At 45.2% G+C, this 23,397-nt stretch overlaps 1 protein-coding gene across 2 annotated transcripts in view; it reads right to left on the reverse strand.

Moving 5' to 3' along the window:
- Positions 1-2,201: 2,201 nt before the first annotated feature.
- pias1b (protein inhibitor of activated STAT, 1b) overlaps positions 2,202-23,397 on the reverse strand; it is a 32,909-nt gene continuing 11,713 nt past the window's right edge. For both annotated transcript variants that reach the window (XM_045207902.1, XM_045207901.1), the window contains exons 5-13: positions 21,958-22,048; positions 17,664-17,798; positions 16,950-17,055; positions 16,190-16,263; positions 15,799-15,959; positions 6,606-6,715; positions 6,119-6,308; positions 5,554-5,731; positions 2,202-4,536 (exon numbers count right to left, since the gene is read on the reverse strand). In XM_045207902.1, the coding sequence (XP_045063837.1) occupies positions 4,201-4,536; positions 5,554-5,731; positions 6,119-6,308; positions 6,606-6,715; positions 15,799-15,959; positions 16,190-16,263; positions 16,950-17,055; positions 17,664-17,798; positions 21,958-22,048 (1,381 nt within the window). In that variant the 3' untranslated portion in view covers positions 2,202-4,200. The remainder of the gene's footprint in view (positions 4,537-5,553; positions 5,732-6,118; positions 6,309-6,605; positions 6,716-15,798; positions 15,960-16,189; positions 16,264-16,949; positions 17,056-17,663; positions 17,799-21,957; positions 22,049-23,397) is intronic.

The following is a 23,397-nucleotide window of genomic DNA, read 5'->3' on the forward strand; positions in this document are numbered from 1 at the left end:
TAGCAAAAAGCCTTTGCAATTGATATGCATTGGGCGCTCATTTAAATATTGTTAAAGATTTTTTTTAAAGTATAAATGCTATCAAAAATATTTTGAGTTGGGGCAGTCTGGACATCTGGAAGCTAGTTTTGTGTTAATAGCTTAAATCGTTTAAGTACTAGAGCGAGGGGAATACATATTATAATACTGAATAAGAAATCTAAAGTTTTGCCTTTAGCAAGCACACCTAATGATTTCATAAACGCAGCAATGCAAATGTGCATTCAGCCTTGAAAACCCCATATCAGTCATACTGTGACGTTCTCCATGGGTATAGTCGGGATTCGGGGCCAATATGTAATGTTATTTACATTTTACATTTTAGTCATTTAGCAGACGCCCTTATCCAGAGCGATTTACAGAAGCAATTAGGGTTAAGTGCCTTGCTCAAGGGCACAGACAGATTTCACCTAGTCGGCTCGGGGATTAGAACCAGTGACCTTTCGGTTACTGGCACAACGCTCTTAACCACTAAGCTACCTGCCGCCCCAATGAAATCAACGTTGTGGGAAGGTAATGTCATTACCAATAAATGACGTAGGGGTTGTCGTGGTGATGTAACATGTCTGCTGTGCGTTTGGTACCTTTTCATTTTACATTTTAGTCATTTAGCAGACGCTCTTATCCAGAAGCAATACCTAGATAGGTATTGGAAGCAATACCTATCTTTTTCATACTGGCCCCCCGTGGGAATCGAACCCACAACCCTGGCGTTACAAACGCCATGCTCTATCAACTGAGCTACATCCCTGCCGGCCATTCCCTCCCCTACCCTGGACGACGCTGGGCCAATTGTGCGCCGCCCATGAGTCTCCCGGTCGCGGCCGGCTGCGACAGAGCCTGGAATCGAACCAGGATCTCTAGTGGCACAGTTAGCACTGCGATGCAGTGCCTTAGACCACTGCGCCACTCAGGATTTTAACTTAAAATATATGAAAAATCAAATCCAGGCATCACCAAGCTATTTTATGGTCAGGCAGAAACATTAAAAGGCATCAAAACGTGATGTATATTCCTCGCCATCACATGGCTACCTTAAGAATGATTGTTGCATAAAAAAAAAAAAACTTCAAATCCGAGAAGCATTCAAGAACAGAAACATAATTACTTCTGCAAAAGCACCTTGATTCAACCTCTCAAACACCCTTTAACAGACATGATTTGACTGTATAGTTATATTTTTGCAAAGAGGCCATAGCATACTGTCACTTGGTTGTCTTGTATCGGTTTTAATTTATACAATTATCAACAGCCCTTGATCATGACTCTCGGCCGAGTCCTCAACAAATCGGATGTTCCGGTTTTCAGGGGAAATGGAAAGAGAGCCTGTGAAGCGACTTCCGCTTTTGGACGTTAACAAAGCGACACTCCCATCTTAACTCCTCCTCCACATTTACTGGATTGGTTGAACAGTGCAGAAGAGAACACCCCCAGACAGTTTTTCCTTCTTCTCGTCAAAAGACCAGTATGTAGGGATTTAGTTTCAGGTGTTTCCCTTTTACGGCGGCTACGTTAGGTTACATTACACATTAGAGTCATTGAACGAAGGCGTCTTTCGTATGGGAGGGTTTTGTTAAGAGCCCCGACGCTCAGTCTGAACATTTTAACAAGCAACACTTGTGGTACGGTTTTGGAAGCATGAGGACCTTATCTTTCATATCAGCGATAAATTATACTAAAAAAAACAAAAGGTTAAATTGATACACACCTTTATAGGGTTAGTGTTCCCACACGGTCATCTCTCCATGTTACAGCGTTTGCTTACAGAAGGAAGACAGAGGCGACCACCTGTGCTAATGATCTAATCTAGCGTGCTCTGAACACCTGTGTGGAAGCGTAACTCAGGAAGTGTAACTCAGGAAGTGTAACTCAGGAAGTGTAGTTTGTCAGCTGGAGGCCCCACAGCTGTGTGGATCTGTGCATAAACTACAGTCAGTGTATTTTTTTATTTGAAGGATTCTTTCTCGCTGATGAAAGATAAAGGCCATATGTTACAAAAACAGTATTAGTAAGCAATGATTATTGAAGTTTCGAAACCTTAAAAACACAGCGTCGGGATTGTAGTTCACGAGGTAGTGGTGGGTGAAGCTATGCACAGAAAAGTGTAGGGAGAAGGCAGAATGCCACCCGAAGGTTGACAGCCAAGTAGAGTAGACGCCAGAGAGAGTCAAAGCCTCTATTGTGATGTCAGCATTGAATAGTAAAACAGACAGAAGACAAAACTAAAACAGAAGACTTGCTACAATGATGCATATCAAGGAACAATTGTCTTTTAAATAGCATGGATCATAGAATTACTAAATAAATCTCATATACAATGACTCCACCAGAAATAAGAGGAAATAATAAATACTAACCATGCACACAGGAAGGGAAGAGGGGACCACCAGAACTTACACAGGAAGGGAAGAGGGGACCACCAGAACTTACACAGGAAGGGGACCACCAGAACTTACACAGGAAGGGGACCACCAGAACTTACACAGGAAGGGAAGAGGGGACCACCAGAACTTACACAGGAAGGGAAGAGGGGACCACCAGAACTTACACAGGAAGGGGAGAGGGGACCACCAGAACTTACACAGGAAGGGAAGAGGGGACCACCAGAACTTACACAGGAAGGGAAGAGGGGACCACCAGAACTTACACAGGAAGGGAAGAGGGGACCACCAGAACTGACACAGGAAGGGAAGCCAAGCTCTACTGGGCTCGCCTGGTTCCACATCCACCATAGTTGCTGAAAACGGACAATGTGAAAATATATCCGAGCCAGCACAGTACGGATCAGACATACGACGCTGCCATCAGGTATTCAGCATTCACACTGAGCAACAGCGACAACCTCATCAGACCATAAGCAGGGTGGTTACAGATCCACTGAGGTGACAGAACACAAGAGGAAAAAAGACAGTGAGACAGAGATAGCAGGCATGTGTAAAGGACGTCAAGCCGCTTGCTTAGAGAGTCCCATTTCCTCTTGAGTCGGCTCACACCGGGGCTCGAACCCAGGACCTCTGCCTCGCAAACACACGTGACTCCCTCCTGAAGCGTCTTACCCAGTCGTGCTACAGAAAAGCTAGCTAAAATCGGCAGCGCAAGTGGAGACACTTCAGGCTGAGGAGTGAGTTTTTTACAGATCTCCATCTGCTACACATGCAAAGCTAAGCATTTAAAGTCTCTGTTTCATTCAAAAATACGTTTGTGAATTGTGAGAAAGAATGAGTCGAAGATGCACCCTGCATGAAAAGATGTGCTTACATTTAATATAAAAAGGCACCATACCAATAGACAGGATCACTGTGTTTCCTCCCTTCCCCACAAAATGTACCTTTTCTCTAGGTGTTTATGGCAGCTATTTCATCACTATTTTACAACTAAAGGATGGACACTGCAGGAAAATGAGGTTTCCTCCGCTAAATAAAAGAGATGAGAGGAGTAGAACCCAGAGCAACCACAGTAGTGGATCTATAACCGGCCTGTGTATAGCCTGGGTACCAGTCAGTTTGTGCCATCCTTCCACTCCTCAACACTTATTGTTTGGTGATGACGAGGAGTGGAATGACGGCACAAACAGACTGGTACCCAGGCTAGCCTGTGTATTCCTAGTGGCAACAATAACATGCAGCGGGGGGAGAATAAGGAATGCTTTTAAAACAGCACACATTGATCATAAATAATACCTTGAAAATAATTAAATACAATATTATTGACCACAGTATGAATTAATGTTTGAAAGAAAATATAATCTACAGTGATAAAACAAACGGACAGATCCTCTTTTCGCGTCGAAGCGCAGTCAAAACATGTTGAGAGAAATAATGCCGTCGAACATGGAATATTGAAATAAAACGGTAAAAACTAAAAGTACAAAAGGTAATATAATCAAAAGGAGGAGCACGTGAAGAAAGAGGCAGTTTTAAAAAAATCTTCAGTATCCACAGAAAAAAAAAAAATCTACTGAAGTTTCTCATCATCGTCAGCAGGATTCTGGCAGCATCCTGTTTTAAGGTTTCTAACCAGAACATGTAAAATATATATTTTCCTCTCAGTACATAGCACTGTTCCCTTTGTTTTTCTTCTATTTACAAAAAAAACCCTTCTGTTTTATATTTTCTCCCTCAAGTTGTTTTTCCAGTTCTGTATGGATAGATCCCCCTCGCTTCAGTCTAATGAGATCACGTCTGGGATGGAGCCATACATGACCGCTGCAGCTGCATTCGACCTGCTAGAGTGGCTGTCCCTGTCTCTGTCTCGGTCTCTGTCCCTGTCTCTGTCTCGGTCCCTTTCTCTCAAACTACTTGATGACACCAGACTGGAGCTGCTGCCGCTGTTGCTGTTCCCATTGGCTGCTCCAAGGGCGCTGCTCCCGCCCCCAGTGGTCCCTGGTTGGTCCAGGAACATCTGGGAGGAGCTATAGGGCAGGAAGCGGTTCAGGAGCAAGTCGTGGTCATCGGAGGCCGAGGCCGCCGCTGCTGCAGCCATCACCATGTTGTAATGCTACAGACAGGAGAGAGAGGAGGGAGGGTCATCACCATGTTGTAATGCTACAGACAGGAGAGAGGGGAGGGAGGGTCATCACCATGTTGTAATGCTACAGACAGGAGAGAGAGAGAGGAGGGAGGGTCATCACCATGTTGTAATGCTACAGACAGGAGAGAGAGGAGGGAGGGTCATCACCATGTTGTAATGCTACAGACAGGAGAGAGAGAGAGGAGGGAGGGTCATCACCATGTTGTAATGCTACAGACAGGAGAGAGAGAGAGGAGGGAGGGTCATCACCATGTTGTAATGCTACAGACAGGAGAGAGAGAGAGGAGGGAGGGTCATCACCATGTTGTAATGCTACAGACAGGAGAGAGAGGAGGGAGGGTCATCACCATGTTGTAATGCTACAGACAGGAGAGAGAGGAGGGAGGGTCATCACCATGTTGTAATGCTACAGACAGGAGAGAGGAGGGAGGGTCATCACCATGTTGTAATGCTACAGACAGGAGAGAGAGGAGGGAGGGTCAAATCAATGCATTACAGTAACATGGACCCAAACCAGCAGAAGCACAATGATGTAAAAAAAGAAATAAAAAAAGAAGAGCTCCAGAGAAGAAACCAGACTGGCTGTACCGGGTGGAACCAGACTGGCTGTACCGGGTGGAACCAGACTGGCTGTACCGGGTGGAACCAGACTGGCTGTACCGGGTGGAACCAGACTGGCTGTACCGGGTGGAACCAGACTGGCTGTACCGGGGGAACCAGACTGGCTGTACGGGGGAACCAGACTGGCTGTACCGGGTGGAACCAGACTGGCTGTACCGGGTGGAACCAGACTGGCAGTACCGGGTGGAACCAGACTGGCTGTACCGGGTGGAACCAGACTGGCTGTACCGGGTGGAACCAGACTGGCTGTACCGGGTGGAACCAGACTGGCTCTAGAAATGTCTCTAAAAGCAGTGGGTGATGCTACTTCTATGATGATTGTAACCCTGTGTTTTGTCTGGTTCTACTCTGTGAAGTCATTACCTGATGGTTGTCTCCCTGGAGGAAGGAGAAGAAGTTGAGGTCCAGGTCGCTGGGGGTGTGGTAGTAGTGGCTGTAATCCTGTATGAGGGGGGGAGGAGGGGGGATGTAGCTGGTCTCAACAGGAGGCATGCTGGGAGCTCTGGCCACCGGAGACACCTGGCTACGGAGGTTCAAAACACTGTAGGGAGAAGATGAAGATTACGTACTGAACAATGTCCGACAGAAATTAGTGTGTTCTCAATTTATCCCAACTCCTCAAAAACACACAGGTTATGAAACAGGGCTAGCCATAACACACAGGTTATAAAACAGGGCTAGCCATAACACACAGGTTATAAAACAGGGCTAGCCATAACACACAGGTTATAAAACAGGGCTAGCCATAACACACAGGTTATAAAACAGGGCTAGCCATAACACACAGGTTATAAAACAGGGCTAGCCATAACAAACAGGTTATAAAACAGGGCTAGCCATAACACAACGCTCCTGGAACAGTTTAGGGGTTAAGTGCCTTTCTCAAAAGGCACAACAGCAGGATATGACATCAGAGGAGGTGACGTACCCCTTGCTGATAGGCGGCGAGGCAGGGGACAGGGAGGAGGAGGAGGGACAGGGTCTCTTGAGAGGAGGTTCATCATCCGGGTCATCGTCTGAAGAGCTGTCCAGAGTCAGATCGATCACCACCACCTTACTGCTACTGCTGTGGGAGGAGCCGTTCCTGTGGTGCTCCGATTCTACTGTCCGACACGAGTCTACAGAGAGTGAAGAGTTCTATCAATCCGTCTATCAATAAACACAAAGGCCGTGTGCACGCATTGAGTGCTATGATACTTCAAGTGCTTTGAAACTAGGGCAGTGGTCCTCAAAACTGTTCCTGGAGAGCCACCAGTACTGTATTTGGACTATGCCACATCTAGCACACCTGATTCAACTAATCATCAAGCCCTTGACTAGGTCAATCGGGTGACCTAATTTAGGGCTAGAACAACACCGTGAAAGGTCTGAAGGGTCCCCCTGAGGGAGAGGTCTGGGAACTACTGGCCACTTACCATCAGACACCTCTGTGACCTTCTTTGACCTCATTGGATACCAGTTTCCATCCTCCTTAAACTGGATCTCATCACAGTCCTCACAGCTGTTCAGGATCTCCATGAACAACCTAAAGAGACACACACAGGGAGGGAGGGGTGTTTAGAAATAGTGTGTGCTACTGTACTGCTATATATATATATAATGATAGGATAAAACTAATGTGTTTGTTTGTGGTATCCCTGTCAGAGAGAGCAAGAGACAGAAAGAAAAAGAAAAAAAAAGATGTGAGAGCGAGCGGACCGAGAGATCGTTCCACAAAAAGATTTGGGTCCCTTTTGATATTTTTTTGTAGAACTTGGGCATCAATTTTGAATTTTAAAAAGCCTGTTATATTAAACGAAGTGAACACATATTTCAATAAAAACACAGAACTCAATAAATATGATTTTTAATATGACTAAAGGCTTGTTAAAGTGCCAAAATGCTGCATTTTGACATGGAAAAATGTCTCGAAGTTTCACCATCATTGTAAAGCCCTAGCTATTTTAGTTAGTTTAGTTTTAGTTGCTTTTGACAGTCATCTCTGAAGATTATTTATTTCATGTGATTGATTAGTGATTGATTTACGTATGTCCCTCATTTTAAAGGTCAACCCCTGTTGTTATTATTATTATTATTATATAATAATAATTGTATTATTGTGAAACTATAATTTTTAAAATATTTATTTCGAAACAAACGTTGAAAATATAAAGCCTTGTTCACATTGGCAGATTGAAGTGACTCAAACCCTACAGTGAGGGGGGGGAAAAAGTATTTGATCCCCTGCTGATTTTGTACGTTTGCCCACTGACAAAGACATGATCAGTCTATAATTTTAATGGTAGGTTTATTTGAACAGTGAGAGACAGAATAACAACAACAAAAATCCAGAAAAACGCATGTCAAAAATTTTATTAATTGATTTGAAATCAGTTCTTTTTCCCGCAGTCTGAACAGCCAAAAAGCACAAGGAATAGGATATTTCCAGCCACATTTCACGCAGGTGGTTTGAAATCGGATGCAAATGTGATTCCTGGCCATGTGACTCAGAATGGTGAAATCTGATTTATTTGTTTTTAGACTGTTATTCCCCATGTCTTGTTGCTTGCTAGCTACTTGGTTGACAGTTTGCCAAGAACGTGCGGTTGCTAACTAGCTTGTTAATTGTTTGTGAATGTGCTAGAAAGCTAAACAGCCACCAAGCTAGCTAGTTGACTGCTGTGGCTAGCCGAAAAGGACACGTTTTGAAAGTTGGATCATCTTATCCTTTTGAGGCTTTAAAATGTGTTCTTACACTATGATTTTGAACATTCAAAGCAACTGGGAAACGTCCATGGCAACTGGTTTGAGCATTAAGGCCTGCAGTGTGAACAAGGCATTATAGTCAAATCATAGAGAATCAAATCAAATCAAATTTTATTGGTCACATGCGCCGAATACAACAGGTGCAGACATTACAGTGAAATGCTTACTTACAGCCCTTAACCAACAGTGCATTTATTTTAAACAAAAAAAGTAAAAATAAAACAACAACAAAAAAAAGTGTTGAGAAAAAAAAGAGCAGAAGTAAAATAAAGTGACAGTAGGGAGGCTATATATACAGGGGGGTACCGTTGCAGAGTCAATGTGCGGGGGCACCGGCTAGTTGAGGTAGTTGAGGTAATATGTACATGTGGGTAGAGTTAAAGTGACTATGCATAAATACTTAACAGAGTAGCAGCAGCGTAAAAAGGATGGGGTGGGGGGGGCAGTGCAAATAGTCCGGGTAGCCATGATTAGCTGTTCAGGAGTCTTATGGCTTGGGGGTAGAAGCTGTTGAGAAGTCTTTTGGACCTAGACTTGGCACTCCGGTACCGCTTGCCGTGCGGTAGCAGAGAGAACAGTCTATGACTAGGGTGGCTGGAGTCTTTGACAATTTTGAGGGCCTTCCTCTGACACCGCCTGGTATAGAGGTTCTGGATGGCAGGAAGCTTTGCCCCAGTGATGTACTGGGCCGTACGCACTACCCTCTGTAGTGCCTTGCGGTCGGAGGCCAAGCAGTTGCCATACCAGGCGGTGATGCAACCAGTCAGGATGCTCTCGATGGTGCAGCTGTATAATTTTTTTGAGGATCTGAGGACCCATGCCAAATCTTTTCAGTCTCCTGAGGGGGAATAGGCTTTGTCGTGCCCTCTTCACGACTGTCTTGGTGTGTTTGGACCATGATAGTTCGTTGGTGATGTGGACACCAAGGAACTTGAAGCTCTCAACCTGTTCCACTACAGCCCCGTCGATGAGAATGGGGGCGTGCTCAGTCCTCTTTTTTTTTCCTGTAGTCCACAATCATCTCCTTTGTCTTGGTCACGTTGAGGGGAGAGGTTGTTGTCCTGGCACCACACGGCCAGATCTCTGACCTCCTCCCTATAGGCTGTCTCATCGTTGTCGGTGATCAGGCCTACCACTGTTGTGTCGTCGGCAAACTTAATGATGGTGTTGGAGTCGTGCCTGGCCATGCAGTCATGGGTGAACAGAGAGTACAGGAGGGGACTGAGCACGCACCCCTGAGGGGGCCCCCGTGTTGAGGATCAGTGTGGCAGATGTGTTGTTACCTACCCTTACCACCTGGGGGCGGCCCGTCAGGAAGTCCAGGATCCAGTTGCAGAGGGAGGTGTTTAGTCCCAGGATCCTTAGCTTAGTGATGAGCTTAGAGGGCACTATGGTGTTGAATGCTGAGCTGTAGTCAATGAATAGCATTCTCACGTAGGTGTTCCTCTTGTCCAGGTGGGAAAGGGCAGTGTGGAGTGCAATAGAGATTGCATCATCTGTGGATCTGTTGGGGCGGTATGCAAATTTGAGTGGGTCTAGGGTTTCTGGGATAATGCTGTTGATGTGAGCCATGACCAGCCTTTCAAAGCACTTCATGGCTACAGACGTCAGTGCTACGGGTCGGTAGTCATTTAGGCAGGTTATCTTAGTGTCCTTGGGCACGGGGACTATGGTGGTCTGCTTGAAACATGTTGGTATTACAGACTCAGTCAGGGACATGTTGAAAATGTCAGTGAAGACACTTGCCAGTTGGTCAGCACATGCTCGGAGTACACGTCCTGGTAATCCGTCTGGCCCTGCGGCCTTGTGAATGTTGACCTGCTTAAAAGTCTTACTCACATCGGCTACGGAGAGCGTGATCACATAGTCATCCGGAACAGCTGGTGCTCTCATGCATGCTTCAGTGTTGCTTGCCTCGGCGAGCATAGAAGTGGTTTAGCTCGTCTGGTAGGCTTGTGTCACTGGGCAGCTCGCGGCTGTGCTTCCCTTTGTAGTCTGTAATAGTTTTCAAGCCCTGCCACATCCGACGAGCGTCAGAGCCAGTGTAGTACGATTCAAACTTAGTCCTGTATTGACTCTTTGCCTGTTTGATGGTTCGTCGGAGGTCATAGCGGGATTTCTTATAAGCGTCCGGGTTAGAGTCCCGTTCCTTGAAAGCGGCAGCTCTACCCTTTAGCTCAGTGCGGATGTTTCCTGTAATCCATGGCTTCAGGTTGGGGTATGTACGTACGGTCACTGTGGGGACGACATCATCGATGCACTTATTGATGAAGCCAGTGACTGATGTGGTGTACTCCTCAATGCTGTCTGAAGAATCCCGGAACATGTTCCAGTCTGTGCTAGCAAAACAGTCCTGTAGCTTAGCATCTGCGTCATCTGACCACTTTTTTATTAACCGAGTCACTGGTGCTTCCTGCTTTAGTTTTTGCTTATAAGCAGGAATCAGGAGGATAGAGTTATGGTCAGATTTGCCAAATGGAGGGCGAGGGAGAGCTTTGTATGCGTCTCTGTGTGTGGAGTAAAGGTGGTCTAGAGAAGGTAGTAGGTGAGCTGGTTCTAATGTTTTCGGAAATGTTCTGGTGTTTTGTGATGGAAAACTTGACTGGGTCGAGCATAACACGTCAACCCTTTCACCCATAGGTGAATACAGGTTAGAAATGTTGTAACAATTTCATTTTTTTTTGTGAAGCTTGCATTAGACTGCCACTTCCTGTTGCACACAACAAGCTTCCATTCCCCCTGTCACAAGGGGATTTATGGCATCATCTATGAGCAGAATTACTGTCTTACCTCAATTAGCCACTAAATCCAGTAAACAATTTGAAGGCAATTGTTTACTGGAAGTTGTGCGGTACCATTTCCCCCCACGTGGGCCAGCCATCCTAGCAATTCGAGTGAAAGCTAATGAGCTTCAGCCCCTCGCCATTTGAGTGACAGCTAGCAAGAATCACACACAGCAGAGAGAGAGAGAGAGAGCAATGACATGGTGCACACATATGACCATTATTAACTACTTTAATACTTTTTTCATTGGCAAGATTAGCAAACGTAGGCATGACATGCCAGCAACAAACGCTGACACTACACATCCAAGTACAGTGGGGGAAAAAAGTATTTAGTCAGCCACCAATTGTGCAAGATCTCCCACTTAAAAAGATGAGAGAGGCCTGCAATTTTCATCATAGGTACACGTCAACTATGACAGACAAATTGAGAATTTTTCTCCAGAAAATCACATTGTAGGATTTTTAATGAATTTATTTGCAAAATATGGTGGAAAATAAGTATTTGGTCACCTACAAACAAGGAAGATTTCTGGCTCTCACAGACCTGTAACTTCTTCTTTAAGAGGCTCCTCTGTCCTCCACTCGTTACCTGTATTAATGGCACCTGTTTGAACTTGTTATAGTATAAAAGACACCTGTCCACAACCTCAAACAGTCACACTCCAAACTCCACTATGGCCAAGACCAAAGAGCTGTCAAAGGACACCAGAAACAAAATTGTAGACCTGCACCAGGCTGGGAAGACTGAATCTGCAATAGGTAAGCAGCTTGGTTTGAAGAAATCAACTGTGGGAGCAATTATTAGGAAATGGAAGACATACAAGACCACTGATAATCTCCCTCGATCTGGGGCTCCACGCAAGATCTCACCCCCGTGGGGTCAAAATGATCACAAGAACGGTGAGCAAAAATCCCAGAACCACACGGGGGACCTAGTGAATGACCTGCAGAGAGCTGGGACCAAAGTAACAAAGCCTACCATCAGTAACACACTACGCCGCCAGGGACTCAAATCCTGCAGTGCCAGACGTGTCCCCCCTGCTTAAGCCAGTACATGTCCAGGCCCGTCTGAAGTTTGCTAGAGTGCATTTGGATGATCCAGAAGAGGATTGGGAGAATGTCATATGGTCAGATGAAACCAAAATAGAACTTTTTGGTAAAAACTCAACTCGTCGTGTTTGGAGGACAAAGAATGCTGAGTTGCATCCAAAGAACACCATACCTACTGTGAAGCATGGGGGTGGAAACATCATGCTTTGGGCTGTTTTTCTGCAAAGGGACCAGGACGACTGATCCGTGTAAAGGAAAGAATGAATGGGGCCATGTATCGTGAGATTTTGAGTGAAAACCTCCTTCCATCATCAAGGGCATTGAAGATGAAACGTGGCTGGGTCTTTCAGCATGACAATGATCCCAAACACACCGCCCGGGCAACGAAGGAGTGGCTTCGTAAGAAGCATTTCAAGGTCCTGGAGTGGCCTAGCCAGTCTCCAGATCTCAACCCCATAGAAAATCTTTGGAGGGAGTTGAAAGTCTGTGTTGCCCAGCGACAGCCCCAAAACATCACTGCTCTAGAGGAGATCTGCATGGAGGAATGGGCCAAAATACCAGCAACAGTGTGTGAAAACCTTTTCTGTGATTTTTCTTTTCTCATTTTGTCTGTCATAGTTGACGTGTACCTATGATGAAAATTACAGGCCTCTCTCATCTTTTTAAGTGGGAGAACTTGCACAATTGGTGGCTGACTAAATACTTTTTTTCCCCACTGTATATATCTGACCAAATTATGAAAGACAAGCATTGTAATTTTGAATTCCGTAAAGTGAGTGTGGAAGAGGTGAAAAATGTATTATTGTCGATCAACAATGATAAGCCACCGGGGTCTGACAACTTGGACAGAAATGTAATGAGGATAATAGCGGACGATATTGCCACTCCTATTTGCCATATCTTCAATTTAAGGCTACTAGAAAGTGTGTGCCCTCAGGCCAGGAGGGAAGCAAAAGTCATTCCGCTACCTAAGAATAGTAAAGCCTCCTTAACTGGCTCAAATAGCCGACCAATCAGCCTGTTACCAACCCTTAGTAAACTATTGGAAAAAATTGTGTTTGACCAGATAAAATGCTATTTTACAGTAAACAAATTGACAAACTTTCAGCATGCTTATAGAGAAGGACATTCAACAAGCACAGCACTTACACAAATGACTGATGATTAGCTGAGAGAAATTGATGATAAAAAGATTGTGGGGGCTGTTTTGTTAGACTTCAGTGTGGCTTTTGACATTATCGATCATAGTCTGCTGCTGGAAAAACCTGTGTTATGGCTTTACACCCCCCCCGCTATATTGTGGATAAAGAGTTACCTGTCTAACAGAACACAGAGGGTGTTCTTTAATGGAAGCCTCTCAAACATAATCCAGGTAGAATCAGGAATTCCCCAGGGCAGCTGTCTAGGCCCTTTACTTTTGCTTTTTTCCATCTTTACTAACGACATGCCACTGGCTTTGACTAAACCCAGTGTGTCTATGTATGCAGATGACTCAACACTACACACGTCAGCTACTACAGTGACTGAAATGACTGCAACACTTAACAAAGAGCTGCAGTTAGTTTCAGAATGGGTGGCAAGTCCTGAATATTTCCAAAACTAAAAGCATTGTATTTGGGTCAAATCATTCACTAAACCCTAAGCTTCAACTAAATCTCGTAATGAATAATGTGGAAATTGAGCAAGTTGAGTAACCCTGGATTGTAAACTGTCATGGTCAAAGCGTATTGATACAACAGTAGCTAGGATGGGGAGAAGTCTGTCCATAATAAAGCGCTGCTCTACCTTCTTAACAGCACTATCAACAAGGCAGGTCCTACAGGCCCTTATTTTGTCACACCTGGACTACTGGTCAGTCGTGTGGTCAGGTGCCACAAAGAGGGACTTGGGAAAATTGCAGTTGGCTCAGAACAGGGCAGCACGGCTGGCCCTTAAAAGCACATGGAGAGCTAACATTGATGACATGCATGTCAGTCTCTCCTGGCTCAGAGTGGAAGAGAGATTGACTTCATCACTGCTTGTTTTTGTGAGAGGTGTCGACGAGCTGAATGTACCGAGCTGTCTGTCTGAAATCCCGGCACACAGCTCGGACACCCATGCATACCCCACAAGACATGCCACCAGAGGTCTCTTCACAATCCCCAAGTCCAGAACGGACTATGGGAGGCGCAAAGTACTACATAGAGCCATGACTACATGGAACTCTATTCCACATCAAGTAACTGATGCAAGCAGTAGAATCAGATTTAAAACAACAGGTAAAAATACACCTTGTGGAACAGCGTGGACTGTGAAGAGACACACACAGGCACAGACTCGCATACACATGATAAGACACGCACTCTACACACACGTACACATGGATATTGTATTGTAGATATGTGATAGTGGAGTAGTCGCCTGAGGGAACACACTTAATGTGTTGGGTAAAGTGTTATGAAATGTCATGTAATATTAAATTGTATATAACTGCCTTAATGTTGCAGGACCCCAGGAAGAGTAGCTGCTGCCTTGGCAGGAACTAATGGGGATCCATAATAAACCCCAGGAAGAGTAGCTGCTGCCTTGGCAGGAACTAATGGGGATCCATAATAAACCCCAGGAAGAGTAGCTGCTGCCTTGGCAGGAACTAATGGGGATCCATAATAAACCCCAGGAAGAGTAGCTGCTGCCTTGGCAGGAACTAATGGGGATCCATAATAAACCCCAGGAAGAGTAGCTGCTGCCTTGGCAGGAACTAATGGGGATCCATAATAAACCCCAGGAAGAGTAGCTGCTGCCTTGGCAGGAACTAATGGGGATCCATAATAAACCCCAGGAAGAGTAGCCGCTGCCTTGGCAGGAACTAATGGGGATCCATAATAAACCCCAGGAAGAGTAGCTGCTGCCTTGGCAGGAACTAATGGGGATCCTTAATAAATACAAATACAAATGTGACGTGTAGCTCAGCTAGTAGAGCATGGGGCTTGCAATACCAGGGTTGTGGTTCGATTCCTACGGGGGACCAGTATGAAAAAGTAAAAACAATGTATGCATTCACTACTGTAAGGCGCTCTGGATAAGAGCGTCTGCTAAATTACTAAAATGTAAATATAAAATGACGTAGAACACAATTGTCGGCGACCACTTTTGGCTCGTGGACTCTTCTTCCAGAACTACTGGCTGAAAAGTATACAAAAGTACTGGAGAATCTCTTTAATATGAAGTTGAACATGTGCTCTGTATGACAGAACGTTAAAATTAGGTGACATCAAAACAAAAATGTGGACCGAGTTACACACCTCAAAATGCACTGAATTGGTGGAATGTCCCAGAGAGAGAGAGAGAGAGAGAGGTGAAAGAGGGGGGAGAGAGAGAGGTGAAAGAGGGGGGAGAGAGAGGTGAAAGGGGGGGGGGAGAGCGAGAGAGAGGTGAAAGAGGGGGAGAGAGAGAGGTGAAAGAGGGGGAGAGAGAGAGGTGAAAGAGGGGGAGAGAAAGGTGAAAGAGGGGGAGAGAGAGAGGTGAAAGGGAGAGGTGAAAGGGTGGGGGAGAGAGAGAGGTGAAAGAGGGGGAGAGAGAGAGGTGAGAGAGGTGAAAGGGTGGGGGGAGAGCGAGAGAGAGGTGAAAGAGAGGAGGTGAGAGAGAGAGGTGAAAGGGTGGGGGAGAGAGAGAGGTGAAAGGGTGGGGGGAGAGAGAGAGGTGAAAGGGTGGGGGGGAGAGAGAGGTGAAAGAGGGGGGAGAGAGAGAGGTGAAAGAGGGGGGAGAGAAAGGTGAAAGAGGGGGGAGAGAGAGAGGTGAAAGAGGGGGGGAGAGAAAGGTGAAAGAGGGGGGGAGAGAGAAAGGTGAAAGAGGGGGGGAGAGAGAGAGGTGAAAGGGAGAGGTGAAAGGGTGGGGGGAGAGCGAGAGAGAGAGGTGAAAGAGGGGGAGAGAGAGAGGTGAGAGAGGTGAAAGGGTGGGGGAGAGCGAGAGAGAGGTGAAAGGGTGGGGGGAGAGAGAGAGGTGAAAGGGTGGGGGGAGAGAGAGCGAGAGGTGCAGCAGCAGAACTAACCCGTCGATGATGAGGTGTTGGTACGGGGCCTTCTGATCACAGACAGGACACACCCATGTGGGTTTCTTCTCATTCATCTGGATGTAAAGCGTAGCGTCGAAACACTGGAGGTGGGAACACGTCAACGCTCTGCACGGGATCATCAGACGCATCTTCCCCAGCTAGACAAACACATAGGAAACAGAAAGATGAATACACGTCAACATCATGAGGACTGAGAAGGACATTTAACTAAGCCACCCAAGTAAGATGAGACATTTTGCAATGATTGTGATGTGTTACATCTACAAATCTGTACCTACTTTACCCAAGTTGAATGCACTGATTGATTGTAAGTCAATCTGATTAAGAACGTCTGCTAAATGACTAAAATGTAAATAAGTGTATGTACCGGACAGAGAAGAGAGACTCGTAGACTGGTGGTTGCAATCTCACTGTCAGGGTCTGCTGTCAGCTTCTCTTTGACTGTGGAGAGAGACACAACACAATCTGACTGTCAGTCTCTGGTGTTAACTTCTCTTTGACTGTGGAGAGAGACACAACACAATCTGACTATCAGGGTCTGCTGTCAGCTTCTCTTTGACTGTGGAGAGAGACAACACAATCTGACTGTCAGCCTCTGGTGTTAACTTCTCTTTGACTGTGGAGAGAGACACAACACAATCTGACTATCAGGGTCTGCTGTCAGCTTCTCTTTGACTGTGGAGAGAGACACAACACAATCTGACTGTCAGCCTCTGGTGTTAACTTCTCTTTGACTGTGGAGAGAGACACAACACAATCTGACTGTCAGCCTCTGGTGTTAACTTCTCTTTGACTGTGGAGAGAGACACAACACACAGAACATAATGAGCTGGATGCCACCAATAAAGATGACATTCTCCCATTCCACTCCCCTATCCTGGTGCTGTTGAGCCAACTCCTATGGCCATTAGGGACTTGGGTTTACAGTACCAACAGATCTGGGACCAGGCCCCAGCAAAGGAAGCCAGCTCCTATGGCCATTAGGGACTTGGGTAATAAACAGATCTGGGACCAGGCCCGGCGCACATCTAAAACCAGAGCGCACCTACTGAGAGAGCTTATGGCCATTAGGGACTTGGGTTTACAGTACCAACAGATGTGGGACCAGGCCCGGCGGCACCACCTACTGAGAGCTCTGGAGTGGTCTGGGTTCCGGATGCCTTTGGCCCGTAGTCTCTGTAGCAGGGTGGTGGATGTCTGCTGTCTCACCAGGTATAGTGCCATGGAGAAACTCTGGGAGGAGAGACACACAACAGGACGGAGGTTATCACAACGAACCACGATGACACAAAACCATACAATGGAATAGACGGAACAGACTAACACTATCCATGCTTTGTGGCTTCACAGCGGCAACCACATAATACATGGGCTATATCTCCATATAATAGCCACAGCTTTTTCCAACAGTCTTTGCCGACATCCATTTCAGTAGTTTGTCAGCCAGCCAGCCACCCTTAGGGTTGCAAAATGCTGGTCATGTTCCCAAATTTCCAGAAATCCTGGTTGGAGAATTCTGGATTTCTTGCTTATTCCTATCTGATTCCGGGAGTTTTCCAACCGCGATTCTAAAAAAACCTGCCTATCTCCGAGGTCCATGACACCACGATAGATTCCTTATCCTGCCTATCTCCGAGGTCCATGACACCACGATAGATACCTTACCCTGCCTATCTCTGAGGTCCATGACACCACGATAGATACCTTACCCTGCCTATCTCTGAGGTCCATGACACCACGATAGATACCTTACCCTGCCTATCTCCGAGGTCCATGACACCACGATAGATACCTTACCCTGCCTATCTCCGAGGTCCATGACACCACGATAGATACCTTACCCTGCCTATCTCCGAGGTCCATGACACCACGATAGTGTTGGGCACTGTGGTGGACAGTCTGACCAGTGACGTGATGTTGATGGGGCGACTCGGCCGTTTGGGTTCCACTCCGTTTTTGGTTGGAGGAAGGTAGCCCTGAGGAAGAAGAGGCGAGACAACTGGGTCAATGTCAGTTGGTAAGAGCAGGACGCGAGGCTAACGACGCCAAGAATAGTGGGTTCAAGTCCCACAGGGATCACATACACTGAACAAAAATATAAAAACGCAACTGAGTTACAGTTCATAGAAGGAAATCAGTCAATTGAAATAAATTCATTAGGCCCTAATCTATGGATTTCACATGACTGGGAATACAGATATGCATCTGTTGGTCACAGATAACAAAACAAAAACAAGTAGGGGCGCGGATCAGAAAACCAGCATCCAATATACCCACCATTTGCCCCATGCAGCACGACACAGCTCCTTCGCATAAAGTTGATCAGGCTGTTGATTGTGGCGTATGGAATTTTTGTCCCACTCACTCGTCTTGCATTTACATTTTAGTCATTTTAGCAGACACTCTTATCCAGAGGGACTTACAGTTAGTGAGTGCATACATTTTCATACTGCCCCCCCCGTGGGAATCGAACCCACAACCCTGGTGTTGCAAGCGCCATGCTCTACCAACTGAGCTACACGGGGCCCTATATACTCCTTATGAATACTTGTGCTCCCCATTTAACTTTGTATTGATTTATTATTGTTAATAAAGAAAGAGCGGCCTGAAGGTATAAATGGGGAGCAGGTAAGAGGTCTTCATGTCTCCTTGTCACACTGCTGCCCCAGGGGTCAATGGCTTTAGAGAGATGTTGTTAACCAGGAAAACAATTGTGTCCTAATCATACTTTATCCAGGCACAGGCAGTGTTTACGATAAAAAATGTGCAGGGCCTTAGCAACAGTTCCTATGTCGTTTGACCACCTCAGTCAGCCCACACTGCTTTTCATACATTATGTAAATATGCTGAATGGTTGAGTGACTGGGGGAGTTTCAAGGGTAAAGTTGACACATCGAACAGCCATACACTTGACTGACTACCCAGACTCCTTTGCTTCGGCCAAACGCTACGCCACACCCACGGACGATAGTTTCTTCTCCGCAACGAGTCCGGATCTGATTACCTCTGACACATTTCCTAGAATGCAAACAAATTCTAACGGTTCTGATTGGTCCCAGATACCAATTCGTCATTTGCTTTGATACTCTGATTGGTTAGAGATGATCCAATCGCTGATGACTTTGTTTTGTACAACGCCCCCTCGTTGTTACGTCACCACAAACAACGTCAGTCTCAGACTGAAGTACACTATATATACACACAAAGGTATGTGGACACCCCTTCAAATTAGTGGATTCGGCTATTTCAGCCACACCCGTTGCTGACAGGTGTATGAAATCGAGCACACCGCCATGCAATCTCCACAGACAAACATTGGCAGTAGAATGGCCTTACTGAAGAGCTCAGTGACTTTCAATGTGGCACCGTCATTGGATGCCACCTTTCAAATTTCTGCCTTGCTAGAGCTGCCCTGGTCAACTGTAAGTGCTGTTATTGTGAAGTGGAAACGTCTAGAAGCAACAACGGCTCAGCCGCGAAGTGACGAATCACGCTTCACCATCTGGCAGTCCGACAAATGCATAGTGCCAAATGGATGAGGAATAATGAATGGTCTGGGGCTGTTTTTCATGGTTCGGGCTAGACCCCTTAGTTCCAGTGGAGGGAAATCTTAATGCTACAACATACAATGACATTCTACAAGATTCTGTGCTTCCAACTTTGTGGCAACAGTTTGGGAAAGGCCCTATCCTGTTTCAGCATGACAATGCCCCCGTGCACAAAGCGAGGTCCATACAGAAATGGTTTGTCGAGATCGGTGTGGAAGAACTTGACTGGCCTGCACAGAGCCCTGACGTCAACCCCATTGAACACCTTTGGGATTAATTGGAAAGCCGACTGCGAGCCAGGCCTAATCGTCCAACATCAGTGCCCGACCTCACTAATGCTCGTGGCTGAATGGAAGCAAATCCCCGCAGCAATGTTCCAACATCTAGTGGAAAGCCTTCCCAGAAGAGTGGAGGCTGTTATAGCAGCAAAGGGGGGGGCCCAACTCCATATTAATGCCCATGATTTTGGAATGAGATGTTCGACTAGCAGGTGTTCACATACTTTTGGTCATGTAGTGTATGTATGTATGTATGTATGTATGGTTTCCATACGTTTGATATCGTTCCATTAAATCAAATTCCAGCCATTACAATGAGCCCGTCCTCCTATAGCTCCTCCCACCAGCCTCCACTGCATCACACCATTCTAGAGGAGGGCATTACATGAACAATTATCTAGTCAGCCACATGTAAAGGGCATTGTGTTTGGAGTTTTTACTCAGAAGATAGATAAAGAGTAGTGGCTGTTTAAGATGTCACCAGTGGTGTCTCACTCACTTTAATGGCTGTGTGAAGTGGCTGGATATTGGCAGGAACTGGAACACGCTGTTGTACACGTCGATCCAGAGCATCCCAAACATGCTCAATGGGTGACATGTCTGGTGAGTATGGAGGCCATGAAAGAACTGGGACATTTTCAGCTTCCAGGAATTGTGTACAGATCCTTGCGACATGGGGCCGTGCATTATGATGTTGAAACATGAGGTGATGGCGGCGGATGAATGGCACGACAATGGGTCTCAGGATCTCGTCACTGTATCTCTGTGCATTCAATTTGCAAATCGATAAAATGAAATTGTGTTCGTTGTCCGTAGCTTATGCCTGCCCATACCATAACCCCTCCATGGGGCACTCGGTTCACAACGTTGACATCAGCAAACGCCACGCACACACGACGCCATACACACTGTCTGCCATCTACCCGGTACAGTTGAAACCGGGATTCATCCGTGAAGAGCACACTACTCCAGTGTGCCAGTGGCCATCGAAGGTGAGCATTTCCCCACGGAAATCATTTACGACGCAGAACTGCAGTCAGGTCAAGACCCTGGTGAGGACGATGAGCACGCAGATGAGCTTCCCAGAGACAGTTTCTGACAGTTTGTGCAGAATTGTTTTGGTTATGCAAACCCATAGTTTGATCAGCTGTCCGGGTGGCTGGTCTCAGACAATCCCGCAGGTGAAGAAGCCGGATGTGGAGATCCTGGGCTGGTGTGGTTACACATCTAAAAACGACGTTGGAGGCGGCTTATGGTAGAGAAATTAACATTCAATTCTCAGCAACATCTCTGGTGGACATTCCTGCAGTCAGCATGCCAATTGCACGCTCCCTCAAAACTTGAGACATCTGTGGCATTGTGTTGTGTGACAAAACTGCACATTTTAGAGTGGCCTTTTATTGTCCCCAGCACAATAAAATGATATGCCACAGCTGTCATGGTTGATGGATTATCTTGGAAAATGAGAAATGCTCACTAACAGGGACGTAAACAAATTTGTGCACAACATTTGAGAGAAAGAAGCTTTTTGTGAGTATGGAACATTTCTGGGATCTTTTATTTCAGCTCATGAAACATGGGACCAACACTTTTCATGTTGCGTCTATATTTTTTGTTCAGTGATTAGTGGAATAATGTGTGTTAGTACAAAGACAAACAAACGTGCAACCCTGTAGGTCCCCAGGACCAGGATTGAGAAACAAAATGGTTTAATGAGTAGGGTATTAGTTATGAAATTTCACATATTTATGCTATAAAATATATTTTACCAAGACAAATACGATAATTAATGTTCTGAATCGTTCAGTGGAGTTTTTCCTCTACCATATCATTAACGTTATATCCAAAAAAAGTCAGATTTCGTAACCTAATACATCTGATAATAAACGCCGAGCTCTGCGATCAGATTTCTCGCAGCAACTTTGAGGATTTTGCATGTTTCCATGGGTCACAAAATGCAACATTTGCATGACATGTGCTGGGGGAAAAAAAGGCTTTGAAAATAAAAAGCTTCCGGTACACTCAGTGCTCCGTCGACATTTCCCAGCCAGTCATCCAGCGACGCAGTAAAATCTTTATTTGTCCTTATTTTTTGTATCACTTTCCCCCCCCCCCACAGGAATCCATTGATTTAGCAACTAATTTTGGCCATCCTACAAGCGTAAAAACTTCTGAACGGATTACGACAGAGACATTGGTTTTCTTACGAGGATTATATACACAATGAACATTATTTTACCCATTGGTAAAAAAAATATGCATTTTTGATTGGACACCCTATAAAAACGGCAGTTGGCTGTCAGACTCACCGGGAGGTTGCAGGGCTTGCTGTTCACTTTAACACAGAGGTTAGAAGGGAAATGATCCTCCTGGGGACAGCTTGTCTCTGATAGACAAAACCTGGGAGAGGACCACAGATCAATAACCAATACCAGAGAGCAATAATCAATAGGAATACCACAGAGATTAATAACCAATTCAAACCACAGACACATCAATAAACAACTGATTTATAAAAATAAAAATAATAATAAAAAAAAAAGAGTGATGGCATCTCCCAAAAAATATCCAATTTTCTGTCTTTGGGAGATGAGCCCTTTGTAGCTTTTCTCAACTTTACTTAGTGAACAAGTCATATTGTCAAAAGAAGTGAAAACAAGAGCAGGTTACAACACCATACAGCGTCTTCAGAAAGTATTCAGACCCCTTGACTTACTCCACATTATGTTGTATTACAGCCTGAATTCAAAATGGAGGAATCCCCCCATCTACACACAATACCCCACATAATGACAAAGTGAAAACATGCTTCGAAATGTTTTGCTAATGAAATACAGAAATCTAATTTACATCTAACGCCATACACCCCTGAGTCAATACTTTGTAGAAGCACCTTTGTCATATTGTTTTTCTGGGTAAGTATCTAAATTCTTTCCACACCTGGATTGTGCAATATTTGCCCATTATTATTTTCAAAATTCTTCAAGCTCTGTCAAATTGGTTATTGACCATTGCTAGACAACCCTTTTCAAATCTTGTCATAGATTTTCAAGTACATTTAAGTCAAAACTGTAACTCGGCCACTCAGGAACATTCCCCGTCTTCTTGGTAAGCAACTCCAGTGTAGATTTGGCCTTGTGTTTTAGGTTATTGTCCTGCTGAAAGGTGAATTCATCTCCCAGTGTCTGGTGGTAAGCAGACTGAACCAGGTTTTCCTCTAGGATTTTGTCTGCGCTTAGCTCCATTCCATTAATTTTTTTATCCTGAAAAACTGGCCAGTCCTTAACGATTACAAGCATACCCATAACATGATGCAGCCACCACTACGCTTGAAAATATGGAGAGTGGTACTCAGTAATGTGTTGTATTGGATTTGCCCCAATCATAACACTTTGTATTCATGACAAAAAGTTACATTGTTTTGCCACATTTTTTGCAGTATTACTTTAGTGCCTTGTTGCAAACAGGATGCTTTTGATTTTTGATTTATTCTGATACCGTTTTAAAGTCACAAATTGGCCTCATGCCGAAATCCCTGAGTGGTTTCTTTCCTCATCGGCAACTGAGTTAGGAAGGACGCCTGTATCTTTGTAGTGACTGGGTGTATTGATACACCATCCAAAGGGTAATTAATAACTTCACCATGCTCAAAGGGATATTCAATGTCTGCTTTTATTATTTAGGCTTGCCATAACAAAGGGGTTGAATACTTATTGACTCAAGACATTTCATCTTTTTTTTTTTTTTTA

Source organism: Coregonus clupeaformis, chromosome 26, assembly GCF_020615455.1.
Source record: "Coregonus clupeaformis isolate EN_2021a chromosome 26, ASM2061545v1, whole genome shotgun sequence".
Taxonomy (NCBI): Eukaryota; Metazoa; Chordata; class Actinopteri; order Salmoniformes; family Salmonidae; genus Coregonus; species Coregonus clupeaformis.